Genomic DNA, 18,856 nt, shown 5'->3' on the forward strand with positions numbered 1-18,856 from the left:
TGTATTTTTCAATAAAATTGTACTTTCAATTATTGAAATATTTCAATATACCTCAATTTTACACAATTTTTTAATAACCGCGTATAATTCCAAACCTAAAAAACAATAGGGAACGGAGGGAGTACCCATTATTTCTTGATTTCATTGACGTAGAAATAATGGGTAATTAGTATTAGACTATTAGTCTTCTTACCACCTCACTTGTCCCTTTACAAAATACAATAAAGTCATTCAGTGTCTAAGCATATGCTGCAAATTAATTTGGCTGCAGAAACAGCAACTTAAGCTTGAGCCAATATAACAGCAAAAGTAAAAACCTCTCTAATCCATCTCATATTAATTATTTCATGCGCAACAAAAAGCCAGTATTGTGACAATAGTTATATACAAAAGCTAAGTAAAAGTCAAAGAAAACTGATGTCCAAAATAAACATTCAAGCTCTTGGGAATTTCCATAAAGAACTGTCCGAGCACTTGACATGCTCACAATGTAGGAGTTCATGGATTTCGGTAGTTTCACCTGTAAAAAGAGGCATATGAAATAAAGCAAAGCATATTAGCATGTTACATACGTTACAAACTTGCAATGTAGGACGGAAACAAAGGGAACAAATAAAATTGTTCAACGTAGCATACCATGAGAATCGGGATCAAGATTTAGTTTACAAACATGTAATAATCTCTTCACGCCATAACCTAGCGAGCCAAAAAACAGCTCCGAAGAAGTGAATGTGAATTTGCGCCTAGCCCAAAAATTCATATGCTGCACAAATTGCTCAGGGTTGTCTGGTGAACGTGCCGGTCTTGATCTAATCATACTCTCATACTCATAATTAAACCCCTGTTATATTAAAAAAATAATCACTATTTTTTTTTTGAAAGAAAATAATCACTAATATAGGGTTTGTTTGGCATCAGTTTCCTTTTTTTTTTTTTAAACCAAAAACCAAAAATAGGAAAAAAAAAAAAAAAAAAAAAAAAGGTGTTTTCACTTTTCTGTTGTCAGTTTTCAAAATTATCATGATTTTAATAAGTTCAAATAATTTTTAATTCATTATGGGGCATATATCATCATATACTTTAAAAAACAGAAAACCACAGTATTGCCAAACGAACCCTTAGCAACAGCAAATGAAAATTTCTATTCATATATACCTAAAAAAAAGCGAAATTTTATCAACTCAATTAATAAAAACAATATAGGATTCCTCAAGATAAAAATCTTTACAATGTGTCTAGGTAATGAAATTTAAGAAGTGGCCAAACTTGAATTGATCAAGATTACAACAATGTTTACAAGGAAAATTGAATGGGAGCCACATGTATTACCATCTTAGCCAGAATTAAATTATGTTCTATTAATCCACATTAATGTATAAATACGTTCATGATACATGTATTAGACTGTAGAATAAAAATCAAAAAATTCCAAAATAAGTTATTGTTATCATTTTATTTTTATTTACCCACGTTAATATAAAAATAAAATTATTTAAAGTATTATGTAGAACAAAGCCCGGGTCACACACTAGTTTAAATTAAATTAGTGTAACTTGGTTATTTATTGTCAAAGTTTTTATTGACTACTTTAATTACTTAATAACCAATGTCACGTTTTTCACATTTATAAATTTCAAAGGTATTATCTAGTTAGTGAGGTATAGCTCAAGTGGTTAGAGCTTTCCTCCCGATTCCAGGAGATCCTGGGATCGATTATCACCCTCGCCCTTTGTGGCTCTCTAAAAAAAAGAAATAAAAGCAACAAAATAAAGGATATAGAACGAGAGAAGAAAAACTAGCCTCGCGCATATTGTACTCTTCCAAAACAATATTAGCATCTTTCTCCAACCTGGCATAAACGGTCTCCTTGTTTGCCCTAGGCAAGAGCATAACACCTCCACTGTAAAATAAATTGATAAATAAAATAAAATAGGGTTATGATATATGTAGCTCAGGATTATGTATAAACATTAAATATACATCTTAAAATTAAGTTGAGAATTCATGACAAAATCACACATAAATCAGAGAGGGATTAATGTTAATTTATTTTCAATATTTTCTTTATTTTTTACTCCATTTTTAACTTCTTTTTAAGGGTTATGTTATCATTTTCCAAGAAAATAAACCACCACAAATATTTTTAAAACATTTCCAACCCATCATTAATCATGTTGCGGAACATTAATCATCATCATATCATTTTATTGATCAGTAATTAACGGCTGAATAATCATATATATTGGTATATACAAAACGAAAGATTGATAAACCTAAGTCTAAGGAATCATGATAATATCTAGAAACAAATGGTTTACAGATTAAAAAGTGGAGTAAATATAGCAAAACCTATGAGTTTAAAATCACTCTTGATTTTGTTTAATTAAATAAACATTAAAAAGTGGAGTATATTTGACAAATAAACATTAAAAAGTGGAGTATATTTGACAAATGTGCCTAATCAAATGTGTCAACTAAAATAAGACGTCGGTAAAATATGATATAAATAAATACAAGGTTAGGAAACGTACAAAGAAGAAGGCTGTCGAGGAGCACGCTGCAATGCTTCCTTTGAAAGGTCATACTTGACACTCCTACATGCATGAAGAAATATTCATGGTTGAATTGGATACGCAAAATAAAACATATAATTATGATAAAACAGATGTGATAAGAGAGTTTGCTTACCTAAGTTGGTCTTCTTCGTCGTTAATATCACTATCAGTGAATTTGTACAACCAAAAGCTGCAAAGTGAATGAATCCATATTAGAAAAGTAAAATAAAGATTTAAACCTGATTGACATATTGTTTAGCCGATTAGCCGAAATTAATTAAAATAGCATATGCAAAATAATCAATTGCAAATCATTATAAAACATAATGGGGGCGTTTGGTTCGCAGAGTGGTATGCAGACTGCAGAGTGATATGTGTTTGGAATCATGAATGGGGTTAAAGTGGTATCGGGTTGGATTTGTTTTCGGGGTTGCAATTTTATACCTAGATTGGGGTTCATCAATGTCCGTCATATCGGAATAGTCGCTTCCACTTTCCTCGTCATCGGAAAATGTATTATTGTGATCGTCATCCTCTGGTTTTCCGTTGAGATCCAACTGTTGCATCCGCATCATCTCTTTTTCCATGTTCATATTCATCTCCTCAATATGTGACCTAACATCACTTGATTCACTTCCACTTCCACTTCCACTTCCACTTCCTTCTCCCGCGCGCTCAAAATCGTCGTCGGAAGATAAACGAAGATCATCAACAGAATTTGAATTATTCATTGCCATCAATGATTTCAGAGAGACTTCTGGTAAATATAATGATCAAAACCCTTTATACAATCTCCAATATAGTAGATTGGTGGTAACAACTAACAAGTATGAGTCTATTACTGTATTTATATATATATAAAAAAAAGTATCAGTAAATTATTTTTTACTTGAATATGGAATAAGAGTTTTATTATGATTAAAATATTTACTATTGTTTGATTATGGAATAAGAGTTTTTTTTAGGATTAGGAAACATTAACATTATATAGAGACGACACCCTATAAATATGTTACTCCCTCCGTTTCATAATGTTAGTCCCATATACTATTTTGGGCGTTTTAAAAAGTTCTACCCATATTGAATATATTGATGACATGACTCTAAGTAGGGAAATTTTTACCTTAAATTATGCAATTATGACTTGTGCTTTCCTAATGAAAAATAAAAAAAGTTAAATAAGGTAAACTAATTATGCAATTATGACTTGTGCTTTCCTAATAATGTTAGATTCCATATATATTTGTTTTCTTATTTTATGTGATTGATTCCATATGGGACTAATATTATGAAACCGAGTGAGTATTTTTTTTTTATAAGAGTAAAGATTTTTTTTTTTTAATGGGTGATGCTATATGTGGTTAATGCCAATCGTTGTGATTAATGTAAATTTATCTATAACATTATATACACACCCTATAAGTTTTCAAAAGAAAAAAAAAAAAAAAATACCCACCCTATAAATATGTTATTTTTTTTTATAAAAGTAAAGATTTTTTTTATTATTTTTTTTTTTTTAATGGGTAATGCTATATGTGGTTAATGTCAATCGCTATGATTAATGTAAATTTATCTTTAATATTTTTGTTTTAGCTCCTTATGTTTATCATTTTCCTATATATTTTACTTTGGTGTATAATAATAATAATAATAATAAAAAAAACAGAGGAAGTATTAAAGTGTGATCACAACTTCATTCAATTTTTTAATTTTTTATTTTATATTATTTTATTTTATTTTATTTTGACGGGAACTTCACAAGGAAGTACCTTGTATGAAACTAGTAATTCTTTCTAGCCCACATTCAAATGGTCAGATAAAAACTTGATTGTATATATTTCCTTTATCAGCTTTAATGTTACAATTTTTACAAATATACACATATTAACCACACAGACTAATCCTACAAAATTTAATATGAGCTAAATGTACAAGTTAGGGTACAAATGCTCGATCATTACAGGTTTCTCCCAGAAGTACACAATGCCAGATACAATCTCACCCCGGACTCAAATTAAGTAGAATCCTCTAAAACATGGACATGCAGCAAAGCATCCTTGAACACTTTTGAAGTTTCATGATTCGTGGTTATTCAGATTGGGGCCTTTGTGATGGACTGCACTTCGATAAAAAAAAATAAAGTCTTCCGTGGCTCCTAGAAGGTGTTCATTATGATCCTAAGTAATATCCAGCAATAACAGGAAGGTATCATACGGCAATACCAGAAGTTGACTCAGGTATGGTTCAAGCTAGTTTTCAATATATTCACAAGAGAACATTATTGTCCAACTGGATCAGTTTTACTGAACCGTCACCTCCACATGTGAGGAAACCATCAGAAATAACTTGAATATCTGTGACACCAACCTGCGATATCAAGGATGTATTTAGTAAAAGTAGATATAGATTTCAAATTTTGATGTAGAAATTAGTTTACTCACCCTAGTAACTCCTCCAAAGCTTTGAGAACTACGCTGAAGAAATGTATGTCTCTCATGCAATCTTGGCCAATGAAAGACCAGGCTAGCTCTCTTAGCATCCCAAAGTTTAACATCTCCATCCTTGCTTCCAGTCAAGAAAAAACTAGTATTTGGAATCGTTGCAATCTTAGAAATGCTCCCTGTTGTGAAAATTCAAAACATAGCATGTCAAGCAGATACAATTTAAATTCACTGGAAATCTGAGAAACCAGACTTTACCTGAGTGAGCCTTTGGTATATACCATAACATTCCATGTCGATTCTGATCTCCGACACTTGAGGAGTGTTCAGATCGTATATCTATAGCAGCTGTATCAGATCTCTCAGGACTGTTCAAATGTCTCTGTCTTTTGGTCTTTCCTGTGGCTATATAACGGAAATCATGAAGTCCAACGTCACCACCTTTTCCACCAGTAACAATTAGGGGAGAAATAGAACCAGTTCCCACATCATTATCAAACACAGCAATGGAACTAGCACCACCTACACCAAGAGGCTAAAACGGTTGAGAGAACATAATCATATATGTGATAACAGTTTGTGATGGCTTGTCAGCTTGCAATATCTCAAAATATAAGTGAAAACTATTGTAAGATCAATAAGTAGATTCGTGATTCAATAACTACTTTTAGCAACATTTCTACTGTTTGTTACTCCCTGGAATAGCAATATAACATCCTAAAGCTGATAGCAACTTGGGCAAGATATAAATAGCTAAGAATGTTTTCTCGTCTGAAATTAGTACCTTCATGGCACATCACAGAAGCTCGGGAGCTCGATGGGGGAGCTAGTGTATCCCATATAACCACATTAACACCATTTGAACTGTAACCAGAAGCAGCAATAACTGATCCACTGGTTGCCACATAGCAGACATCCCTATCAAATCAAATAGCAACCATGTAACTATTCACCCAAAAAAACAAAAAAAACAAAAAAAAAAAACATATAAACTTAATCAATGCAGAAAGGGACAGAAGCTTTAACATATTTTGTACATCAAAAGCCTCCACTCAAAGCATAAAAGATATTGGAGGGAAATCAATAGGCAGCTGCCTCCCCCCCCCCCCCCCCCCCCCCCAAAGCATGACATAAAACTCGAAACAAAAAAACTTCATCCATTATACAATATAAATGATATAAGTGCCCAATAAATGCAATCAATTACACGCCCAATTTCTTTCCAAAGACCATCCACTTTTGAAAGCCAGAAAAGCCTGTATATTTTGTTTTACCATGTTAGTGAGAGTTTTTATCAAACGTGAGCAGATAAAGTGTCTTTATGTTTCATATGGTCTTCCAGAAACGGCCATAAGGATGTGTACTTCACGCCCCAGCTCATCAAAGGTACATCTAAGTTCGATGCAAAGGACAACAATGGTGAAAAAGAAGCAATAACAGTCACATGCATATTTTAAGTCTAAAAACTAGCCTGCATAGCACAAGATCATAATGTACAATGTGGGAAACAACTCATGAGAAAGCATGTTTGTTCCTTCTCCTTTAAGAATAATACTTACGACACATGACCATTAAAGCAGAGAGATGACTCAGTTGGCCTGACATTGCTCCTCCCCCCCACCTCCAATTGCCAGGCGGACACAGTTCCATCTGATGCACTGCTAGCAAATCTGTGGCCACAGTGATCAAACTGTAAACTAGTAACAGACGGAAGAGCATATGGAGGAGGTATATTAGCTGCAGCTATTATTCCATAAGTTGCAGCAGCTTCCTCTTCACCAAACTGCAGTCATTATATATAAATTCAGCAATATGAGGACGTGTATACAAGCAAGCAAACAAGAATGAAAAAATTAAGTTACCCTAGCTAATGACAACAATGTAAATATTATATATTTCTTTACTATTCTATATATTATTACTAAATTCAAAGAAGAATATTAGGTCAGTTTCAATACGAGCTAAGATGTCTGAAAATTTGATAGAGATGTAACCATATAAAATTGTTTAAATTTAGGAAAGTGTGTTTTTGTCATGAATTCCTAATTTTATACACTTTTCAAGTGTATTTGATGCTTATATGTAGCCCTAAAGGCTATGTATAGCATTACCCTAAAAATAAATGTCATACGAGAATGCATTCACAAGCAAATGAAGATACAGTTACCCTCCCAACAATGTGCCATCAAGACCAAATTTTATGACTTATATACAAACAATTTTACTGGTCACATAGAAGAAATGTTAAGATATCAGAAAAAAAAATCACATTGACTGACTCATAATTAATTTCTTGCACTCCTTAAATAATACCAATTTAGAAAGTGTATGCTTATATGCAGCCCCATAAGAGAATATGCATAAGAGATAAACATTAACAGCTTGTAAAGAAATTAACTATTATACTGGGATATTCTGAAATGCAAACTAAAATTAACTTGTATCTGAAGTATTAAGTTTTGAGGCAAGGCTTCCTACTACTGGAAATTTAACCACAATTTGTAGCCTCTTTAACACATTTAAAGCAAAAATATGCAATATTGCAATTGAAAGATCTTTATGTAGTCATATACCTCCCATAGGTAAATGTGAGTGTTGCTAGAACCAACTAGAAAGTAAGGCCTGGAAGGATGAGCAGCTAAAGCACTTCCATTTACATTATTCAATGTAGCTGGTGGATCAACACAATGGTCAAATTCCTCTTGAATTCCCCATCCCATGCCAGTGGCACCAATACCAGCATAACCTGGGATCCCAAATGCTCCGCCACCAGTTAAATCATTTCCAAGTCTTGCTTGAGAACCAAAACCATTGGTAGCTACACCTAATCCAAGAGGTGAATCATTATCACTTCCAAGACCAGCACCAGGAGAGACGCATGTAGGAACTGGAGTAGACTCGGTACCAGCCCAACCATTCTGTGGCCAATCAGCTTGTGCCCAGATATAGTCTGATGGATCTCTTAAAGGCAATCCATCACCCCAACTAAAGAAACATATTCCCTGTACAATGTAAGATTGAATTATTAGGTCATAGAGGCATATTTATGGTAATATTGATAAATTTGGTCAGGACAGGATTAAAGACACAAGCTTCTTCACAATGCAAAAAATATGGGAACAACTCTCATTAATACAGTTGCCTTTGATTAATTCTTCCTTACTTCATAACCGAACAAGCATAACCAAGTTCCACATTGTTATACCAACATTAACAAGATCACCAGCATGAATAACATGATGGCAACCTCATCAGATTAGTTGGGTTGTGAGAGGGGAATAGTGACCGAGACAGCAAGCAAATACTCACAACTTGGCCAACCAAACAGGGATTTTTTTTTTTTTTTTTTTTTTTTTTTTCACATAAAGCCCAAGATATTATAAACTCACTTATAGTTTATTTCACACTACTTTCTACGCTACACAAAACAAGAAGTTTCTTATGCACAACAATGTACCTTTTTGTTTCTAGCAAGTGCAGCCTGCTGTTGTTCTACGGAATTAATACAAAACGCCTGTCCAATAAAGATAGTCATTAAATTTAACATAATGTTGTAAGACAATAGTTCTGAAAATGATGATTATTACAAATATGTCCAGAGATAAAACTAACCTCCAATAGTTCTCCATTTCGCCTGTAAATTTCTTTAGGACTGTTGAAAGGAACCACCTTTTTTGTGACAGCTTCCCCCTTTCTATCAGAATCCAGAACGTCATTACTCTGTTCAGAACCTGCAGAAGGGCTTTTACTTCTATTACCACGAGGACTGCTATCAAATATACCTTCTTGCTTATAACTTTCCAGTTTTTCATGCTCTCCGAGAACACCCATATGCAAATGATTCCACCCTTTACCAGGCTTCCAGTGAATGAGCTCTGACAACTTAACTGGTAATTGAGCAAGCATTTCAGAGACAGTTTTAGGACAATTGCAGATTGTTAGTAACTTAGAGCTTGAACATAAATTATCTTTATCAGAAGTTTCTGAGAAACCAGAACTTCCATCCTGATGCTCACGAAGCACATTAGAAGTAGATTGGTTTGATTCCTCCAACCATGTTAGGATAGGTAGAGAGGTCCCACTCTGTACTTTCTGCTGAAGAAAAATGGCAAGCTGCCTTGCAGTATGCGGTGGTATATGAGTGAAGGTATTTCCCATCGTTTCAATAAATATCATTAAGACCTGTCTAACTTGTTTCAGAGAACAATTACTATCAGGGTGGAGAGATAAACTAGAATCCAGGACAGATGTCTTAGGTGCATCATCATGAGATAGTTTACTAAATAAAAAATTCAGCTGGCATTCAATAAACTTAGATAAATGTTGCCACAAACACGACTTAAGAATAATCCATATCTCATCTTCAGGAATTATAAACAACGTATTCCCTCCATTCTCCTGCTGCAATCCTTGAGTGCCCAGTGAACCATTAAGGCCTGATGGTTCGAGGCTGAGTGCCTCAACCACCTGTCCAAGTATAGTCCTCAAACTTACAATGTCAATTTCTTCATATATTCCATCAGTGCATGACACCAAAACAGGTCGCAACATTGCATCAAGAGCTTTCAGGTTACGTTGAAGCATTGCTGAAGTGAAATATATACAATACTTGCATAAATCAAGAGCAATAATGCACTGACCAGCAAAGTTTCCAGAACTACCACTACAATGCTTCATTAAAGCAGCTTCTAGGTTGGAGATTGATGATATAAAACCCTGCATGTAGAATTCCAATAATTGGAAGAAGCAATATGGTTTGATATCAGACAAATTCTGCTCAGATGAAGATAAGACCCTGGAACTAGCTATGCTGCAAGCATTAATAAATCTTGGAAGCGAATAAGACAAACGTTCAGTCACATCTACAAAATGTTTGATCAGCCGGGATGAAGTACAGTCATTATGGTTTGTTGGAGGCAAATGAACGTGAGAAGCAAAACCTTTACAGCCGTATAGCAACAGCTTATCACTGTCTAAAGAAACAAAAATCTGCATCAAGATTTAGAAAGCTTAGCATGTTTCAAAACCAAACTAAACAGGGACAATCAAATGATTGAATACTGACTTACCTTATCAAGCAATACATCCCGTGCCACAGAAAATTTCTGCTCCAGATAAACAAATTCGGAATCCAAAAGCTGTTCAAAATTTTCAAGAAGAGCGCCATATTGACTTATCTCATGCCCCAGCGAGCTCGCATTGAAAGTACCAGAATTTGATAATACTGAACTAGTGGTAAGCCAGCATGGATGCTCCTTATAAAGTTTGGCGGCATACTGCATGGCTAGATCTAATTTGACTTGGTAAACCAAATGACAGGCTACCTCATGTGAAAGCCACCTAAAAGAATCAGCTGGAGATGGAAGCAGTATCCTGGGAAGAATTTCAGAATCTTCACCCTTTGATCTTTTATCCGGAATTCCAAGAACGCTGGCAGATGATGATAGGCATTCCAAAGCTTCAAGCTGACCACATTATAATGCCGGTCAAATTTAACGAGAAATTGATTAATCAACAAACACTCATGTTATTATCCAAACAGTAAGCATCATTCACTTGTAAGAAGTAGCATACTGAAACTTGACGCATCTTTGTCAAATAACAAAGGAATTACAAGGATATGACTAAGGAAAAAATATTTGATTAGCATTTTAACAATACTAGAAAACAGTTGAACTAGACTTACCGGAAGGCCACGTTTGTTAAATCCAGAAGCAGTCATCACTATAGTCCAACGACACAAAATTGCAATGTTCTGCTCCCCAACAGCATTTTTTAGGACATTCTTGGCTGTCAACATTTGGCAGTACTGACCAATACTAGGGTCAAGAAAAGCGGCAGATCTAAATGAATTTTCAAACTCAGTGGCATAAGAATCCCCTTGCAAACCAAGAACAATTAGAAAGGACTGGAGGTAATTACCCAACACCCACTGCAAAGAAAGAACCGATAGCTTAGAAATGAAAAGCATAATATCAAGAGTATTCTCAAACAAAGTATCAAAGATAGTCATAACAAGCCACCTCAAGAATACTCGCAAGCCAGTAGTCGCCTTTCTCAATTGCAGATGGAAGTAAAATCTTTAATATTAGATGGCGCTCCGATGCTCCACCTTGTCCCTCAATGAGCCGGCAAATTACAAGAGCAAGTTGTTCATCTCCAAGAGTCTTAGCACAAACAGTGATAGCAGAAATTGTATCACCTCCAAGCAAAAAGAAAGCAATTGCTAACTCATATTGATGCCTCCCCATCAACACATAAGCATTTTTCAAAGCGGCAGCTCTATGTCTCTCTTCCTGTATGACAACCAATATAACAGATTATACATTAAGCAAGTAGGATATATAGGTTTTGATACAAACAAGCAAGATATAGGTTTCACTGCAACAGTGGTATGACACACTGTGGTGAAAAACAATACAGTTCAGATTATGCAAGGGAAATAGTCGGTTCTTGAGTTAAGATTGAAGGAGCACCTGAAAATTGCGAGATAGAAATGCAACTAGGGGCTTGTCTTTCTCCTCCTTACTGATCTTGAAGAGGCCAGTCAAGACTTGAAGTCTATTTAATGCTATGTACAGAAGGGCACACGCCTTTGGATCTTTATTTTTCAGATATCGAGATCTAGCCAGCTTTTCCATCTGCAGAAAAAACTTGTATATAAAATTTTTTTGCAAGCTACTATGCCAAAAAATCTTAGTAGTACATACGCAGTAAGCAAATCTACAAGAAACAGCAAGCTTCAGCAGGGTATAAGTATTCAGATTTCTTATATCAAAAAATCTTTTTAAAATCTATAGCCCATTTTATCTATTCTTCATGATTATATGCTTAATGTATGGTTATACATTAATTATGGCACACTGTACAGAGAAGCAGTGTCTTCTGTGAAGGGACAGCTAGAACATCCAAATATCACCCACGAGGTTTAAAATCAGGAGAAAGAAAGATGACTTAAATAAAACAGAATAACATTAAAATTGTAGCAGAATATAAATATGAATATCAATTGCCCCAGACTGACTTTTGGAATTAGCTTTAAAGCACAAGTACAAGTTCTTGACTTCTATATAGACCATGACTTCTAAGTCTATTTGAAAATACCACAGAATATTTCCTCTGAGTATTACTGGACAATTCAGACTAATGCATAAGAATTGATGAGCATCTAATACTGTTTCTTGAAACATTAGCCAACATGTTCTCCTGCTGCTATCTTTGTTTTCTAGGCACTCTTTAGTCTTTAGTCTTCTTCTGATGAACGAGAACTAAATAGGTGTGGAAGACTTCTAGATGGATGGTAAGTTTTTTCATGCAACCTTTAAGAAGTAAATGAATTGGAGGAAAAATAAGGTGATACCAAGCTGGCCTTTAGTTTCTCACTGCATCTAGTTACGGGAACAAGATAACTACTACTCTTGAAAGACTTGTGAGCTTTATGCATTTAACAACTTATTTTTTTGGTAAACAAGGAGTAAGCTAAATTGAACTAGATCTATTACCTAAAGAAGTAGACAATCAGAAGATGGAGCATGACAAGAGAAACATACAGAAAATTATTGGCATTAGTACTCAAAGCAAGATCATACTAAAGCATTTTTTTGACAAATGACTAGCTGAAAAAGTTAATTGACACCAACGAGAACTGAGTTCAAAATCAATTTCAGTTCAAAATCAATTTGAATATAGATGACAACTATGACAGTCTGAAGAATACAAGTAGCAACAGTAGAGCAGCTCTAGTGACCAGTGTAGATTTTTTTTTTAAAAAAAAATAAATAAATAAATATCTGTAATGGATCCCTAAAAGCTTCAGAGAGTTCTCATTTCAGCCCAAACTCACTAGAAACCATGACAATATCAGATGAAGGAACTAATTACATAACAACTCCAACATACCTTACTGCGCAGATCTGAAAGATTTGTAAACCAGAACCCAACACCCAACTTCCGCATATCTTCCCAAGTCGGTTCAGTTGGTAGAATAGTACTAAATAAGATTGCTTGACAATCAGAATGGAAGGCCCAAACCATCACCCTAGAATCAACAACTAATTCTTCAATTGATGGAGTCTTATGGTATCTCCGACGGTAATCCAGTTGCTGTAGCCTTATTCCGCACCAGAACCTTACATCAAACCAATGATAGGTGTCATAAACTACAAAGCATCTAATGTCGGAAAATGATAAAGGTTATAAATAAGTAAACTACAAGAATAAACACTATCAAACAGAGTGCGCTCTTCAAAGACAAAGACCATACAGCTTTTGCTTTTCCGGTGACTGCAGGGTGGCGGTTGGGGGTTATTGGACTTATAAAAAAAAAAAAAAAAAAAAACACTTGCCTTGAGGGAAAAAATGTAATATACACACACGTACACACAAAATGCTATCAGTTTTGGTCATGTGGTGCATGTGCCCAGGTCATATACAGTTTCCCACACAAATAGACTGGATTACAATACAGCTAACATGACTCATTACCTAAGCTAATGGATTTTGTTATAGTATTTCACATTAAGTTACCCAAATACGTGTAGGCAAGTTAAAAACCTGCAGTAGGCCCTGTTCTATTTAACAGATATAGATTTCAGATAAAGATATTTATGCTGATTAAAAGCTCATTGTCCAAAACTGATCCTATTAATCATTGAAATTCATTAAAGTTGAAGAGAGCAAGGATTGGTAGTGCAAAGTTCTTTACCGTTACCTTCTTCCTGTGTCATCAAGGCTTCCATATGCAGAGGTCGATTGTGAATTACTAATTTCATTCAGAAGGTCTATAATTGCAAGCATCTGCATCTTCTGTGAATCAGTAAGATCTTGATGACCATGCAATTTCTCCAGTATTTTATGAAATCCATATGACTCAGAGCTTGTGGCAGATGCAGCGGGCACACAGTTCATAGCATCACCCGCAGAAGTATCTGCAAAACGCATAAGCCCTTCATCTGAATTCCGAGAATAATTGTTTGTGTCGAAGTTATTGCTCCACTGGAGTCCTTGACTAGCTCCTACTTTTAATGACTGTCCTTCGAAATACTTTGAGAGATTAATCTGTGTAATAATGATGCTAGACTTTGGTGGAGAAACTCCTTGGCCAATGGCAGAATTAGAGGTTAAACACTCAAAAAGATGACAAACAGCTACATATGCACGTCTCCAGTTGCCTATAACATTTTAGAGCACCCATTTAATAAATTACAATAGCAGCGCCAAAAAATGCTAAAATATCAAATTTCAGTGTTAATCAATCAATCACAGAATATTAAATCTCAATGTTAAGAGTAACAGAAATCTTTGTATCACATAAAACACATGGTTACAAAGTGAAAATTGGAACATTGTCTTTGACTCACAACAAAAACACCGAATTATTACGATCAGATGCAGATAAAATTTACACTTCTTCAGGCATCAATACTTGCATGATTCAAACAGTCCAAGAAGATAAGTGTTGGTCCTTTCTGATGAAGCCAGGAAGAGCAAATAAGAAATTATACTGAATCCTATTGAATTCTAAAATTTCCAACAAAACAAACCCTCGTGTATACAAATATAGCACTTGATAAGATGGCTTGAAATACAAGGTTAAGGTACAAAAAAAAAAAAATGACTGTAAATATTTGTTCTCCTGGAATATATGATTGTTGTCCTCAAGCAGAGCATATAATAGAACAGGAAAGGCCAGCAAGTGTAGTGGAGAACTCGACATCAGCAGTTCATTGTCTTTCCTAACTGGCTGGCATAAGCCTTTTCCAAAACCAAAATAACAATTTTTTCCCTATCTAACCAAATTAACAAAAAAATTTCCTATCTCTTCTATTTTTTTTATTTTTTTTCCTATTTCTTATAACATAGAATACCACAGATGTAATGATTAAACATACCTGAATAAATATTTGTCAAGAGTGCCTCAGGGTGGTAGAAAGGCAGAGGACCAGACAATTTTTCAGCAACAACTGTCATCTTCAAGAAGCAATTCTTGTTCAATGGGATAATGTTTGGTTCAGTACCATCTCCAATCAGAAGGCTACGTACATCATCATGTGCCTTTGTCAAAGGAGGGCAGAAAGAATCTCTCTCACTGCTTTTTTCAAATGACAACTCTTCAAAGACTTGAATTTTACCCACAGAGTATGCAGGACTATAACTAACCATCCCACTTTTAAAATACAAATCAGTATAATCAGTCAAATGCTTGTTACCTTTAAATAATGACCAGTGACTGAAGAGAGTAAAGTAATTCTCATGAATAATTACAAGTGTACCCCTAGGCCCTATAACAAAGTCACAGATAGTAGATGAAGTACGCACAATGGCAATGCAAACCCAAGAGGATGATTCTGGCAGTTTTTCCAGGTCATGTGAGATCTGAACACTACAAACTCTTCGGGAATAAATGTGCAGCTCATTCTGGAAGCAGACCCCAAGAAATAATATATTTTCTATTTGAAACCAAGTGAAAGCCACAATTTTACCATTCAAGCATATCTTGTCTTCCAATTCCAGAGTCCCAGCACCTGTGAGATGCAGAGGTTCCCATATATATAACATGTTTACATTATTTCTATGACCATCTGAACATATTGTTGCAATCTTTTGACCCCAATCAGCTACAGCTATAGCAGTGACAGGGCTTTGAAGGGAACTAATTATACCTACAAGCTCAAAAGGAGTCTGACCAACTGATATATCAGATAGGTTAATCCTCCAGAGTCTTGATCTACCATCTGAGTGTCCTGTGGCCATGTGAAATGGAAAGTTGTTAAGACAAGAATCATTTACCAACTTGTTCTGCAGATAATGCATTGATAAACTAGGAGACACCACAGAGATACTTGTAATGTCATTATGAACATCTGACAAATCTGATGAACACGGACTCACAGCCATGCAATACGTTTTGCCAGCAAAGTCAGTTTTATATATACATATGCTGCAGTCAGCATTATATCCAGTGTCAGAATTGTACAGGTGGACTCTTTCACAATGCTCATAGGAATGCAAGGTCAATTTCCAGGACTGAATTTCACAGCTCTTCATCCATACTCCCATAAGAAAGAAATTATTGAATTTGATATTCTCTTCACAAGTGGAATGTAAGGGAACTGAGACAATTTTGTCAGGCCCATCTAAGTGATCACGCACGGCGAAAGGAATAGTGCAGAGTTTATGGCATAGTATATTGTCTTCTTCAGTAACGCAAGTTTTAATGATAAGGCAGTCTATTCCCTGAGCATGTCCAATGAGAAGAATCTGGTCTTCTTCCAACCATGACGGCGCCCAATACAAGCTCATATTCTGAGATATAGTATACTGCAGGACAAGGTTTCCCACAATTTTCCATGAAGGAGTAAAGGTTGGCAGACCAGAAAGGCTATAAGAATTGTTGGAAATCGACCAGAACATAAGTAGCCCATTAGAATCCAAGGAAACAGCTAGTTCAACTTCATTTGTACAAGGATGAACAGCAACTTGTAAAATTTTACCAGTGTGACCTAGAGTATCCAAGATTCTAACAGATTGACATGACAATTTATCTGTTTCACATACTAGAGAAGATTTCTCCTCTACCTTCTGTAATGATTGATCATATAACACTGACCAGACAAAGGAGTTACAAGGAAATAATTGAAGTAACGAGCATATGGCTGGTGGACCAAAGAATCTATTCCTCTTGATAGAGACTTTGTTTAAATAAGATTCTCTGTAGCACCTTGGACCAATATTTCTACAGGAGCTTCTCATACCAGGCTCCGACACTTCCTGCTTCTTCCATAATGTCACTCGTGGAGACCGCATTGTAGCAATGTCATCAAGGCAGTGCACAGCCCAAAACGTGAGCATTTGGCCAGGACCAATCCCAATCAACCACTCACAACTGCCAACCTCGTCACTTTGGCATCTCTCACCGGTGAAATTTTTGTTAAGTCCATCTCCCCCACAAACCATGCCATCTATTTCCAGAGCCCACTCTAAGAAAATATCTTTGCCCAGAGTACCACCCAATGATTGATTAATTTCGATGGCAGTAACCACACAAAAAGATCGTCTTAGGGTTGAAGTTTCACGGTTATCTTTACTGCCCTTCCGCATTCTGCTGTCATCAATCTCACACCACAACCTGACAGTCCCATCTACACTGCTAGTTAGCAGAACATGCCTTGTTGCATATAGAAAATCTCCATTTAATTGGCGTCCTCCACAAGGTCTCCACTGAATCGCCAAAACAGGTTGAGGATGTCGTAATTCAGCAGCAACATATCCAGCTTTTCTATCATAGTGGAACACACTAACACAACCACTTTCATTACAAGGCACATTAGCTAATCCATCAGCATGATGATTAGTAGGATATGCACCAGTTGCTGAAAGTCCATCAAGCGACCAAGTCGCAGAAACCAGAGTTTGAGGAACCTTCATTCTGAACTTCCATGCTATCTCCCAAGACTTTATGTTTCTTTTCCATAAAACTACTTCTTTTCCTGCAGCTATTATCCCATCTCCGGAGCCCGTCCACGCCACAGCCTCAGCCTTGGCAGATTGCACCAATGTAGCAGTCTGACTCCAACAAAAAGAACCTGAATATGAGTAAATTAATTGATCCCGAACTTTAAACAAACAGCAGCATTAGTCCGCAAAATTGATGAGCACTTAAATTAGATTCTTAGCATTGTTAGCAAGTAAATTCAAAAATTATGCAAAACAATAAACTCCTGAGCTCTATCCATTAGTCCCGAACTCAATACAAACAACATTAGTCCAAAATTTTGATTGCACATAAACTGAAATTCATAGCAATTAAATTCAACAAATTGTAACATAAATAAACTCCTGAGCTCTTCCAATGTATAAGATCCATTAATCTACATCCATGGCATCAGAACTAAAATCTCAAGTTCAAATGAATTATTCAGCGTTAATGAGCCCAATATAAGTTCAATTCAGATAATTCTACGAATTTCAATGAGTATCTTACAATCTAAACTCTAGAAACAACAATTCGCACAAAATTCCAGTCCTACAAAATCGAAATTTGTAAAAACTGCAAAAAATACCTGGAGAAGAATCATAATGAAACAGAAAAACATGATTATCCGCGGCGGCAGCAAGATCGCCGGAAGAAGGAACCTCCGGCGACCAAGCGACGGAGACGACGTCGGAGAAGTCGGAAGAAGGGAGAAGTTCGAATACTTGCCGGAAAACAGGGCCAATGCGAGACTGTTGAGGAGAGAGAGGGGAAGGAAAGTTAGAGATAACGAGGAGAGAAGAAGCTCCATAAGCAATCCATGAGTATCCGGCGAAGTCCGGCAACCAATCGACGGCGGAAGATCCGGATTCTGAGAGGTTTGGAGAAGGTGGAATTGTTTCTGATTTGATTAGTTGCAGAGGAAGGTGGTCGGTTAGATCGGCGGCGGAAGGTTCCGCCATTGTTGTGGGTTTTGATGAGGTCGAGTTTTGATGGAATGATGTGATCTTTGAGTCGGAGGTGAAAATAATTCTAGTTCAATGGAAAATACTGAAGTGTACTTTTGACTGCTGTGAATTTGATTTTACTGCCAAATTTTACCCCCAAATTTTTTGATTGAATACCAATAAATTCAAATTAGGGCTTGTTTTCGTTAAAATAAAATTAGGACTTGTTAATTACTCTCTCCGTTTTAACATACTTTGATTTTTTTTCGACAAGCGGAACGATTGTATTGAATCGGTGTAACCTCTCCCAAGTCTTAAACATCCACACCTTCAAAAAGCCCTTTGATGGGATCTGATCTCGTGACTTTTAAGTCATGTAGTCAAACCTTGCTTAGTGTATTTTTTTTTTCTTGACAGGAACCTTGCTTAGTTATGTATCCT

The 18,856-nt window shown here is 35.7% G+C and overlaps 1 protein-coding gene across 2 annotated transcripts; it reads right to left on the reverse strand.

Moving 5' to 3' along the window:
* Nucleotides 1-4,345: 4,345 nt before the first annotated feature.
* LOC145639673 (uncharacterized) lies at nucleotides 4,346-18,465 on the reverse strand. Of its 2 annotated transcripts, none has more exons than XM_081690982.1 (16): nucleotides 18,058-18,465; nucleotides 14,887-17,580; nucleotides 13,707-14,166; nucleotides 12,896-13,124; nucleotides 11,473-11,637; nucleotides 11,020-11,292; nucleotides 10,683-10,928; nucleotides 10,066-10,461; nucleotides 8,609-9,985; nucleotides 8,454-8,510; nucleotides 7,570-7,998; nucleotides 6,556-6,779; nucleotides 5,781-5,914; nucleotides 5,255-5,518; nucleotides 4,997-5,175; nucleotides 4,346-4,922 (listed from the first exon to the last, which is right to left on the reverse strand). In XM_081690982.1, exons 1-16 carry the CDS (start codon nucleotides 18,428-18,430, stop codon nucleotides 4,821-4,823), a joined length of 7,602 nt encoding a protein of 2,533 aa, XP_081547108.1. In that variant the 5' UTR covers nucleotides 18,431-18,465; the 3' UTR covers nucleotides 4,346-4,820. The 2 variants fall into 2 exon arrangements, with proteins under 2 accessions (XP_081547108.1, XP_081547109.1); XM_081690983.1 differs by having other exon boundaries at nucleotides 14,887-17,560; nucleotides 18,058-18,409.
* Between the last annotated feature and the right edge of the window lie 391 nt (nucleotides 18,466-18,856).

Source organism: Chenopodium album, chromosome 7 (genome assembly GCF_948465745.1).
Source record: "Chenopodium album chromosome 7, dcCheAlbu1.1, whole genome shotgun sequence".
In the NCBI taxonomy this organism is placed as follows: domain Eukaryota; kingdom Viridiplantae; phylum Streptophyta; class Magnoliopsida; order Caryophyllales; family Amaranthaceae; genus Chenopodium; species Chenopodium album.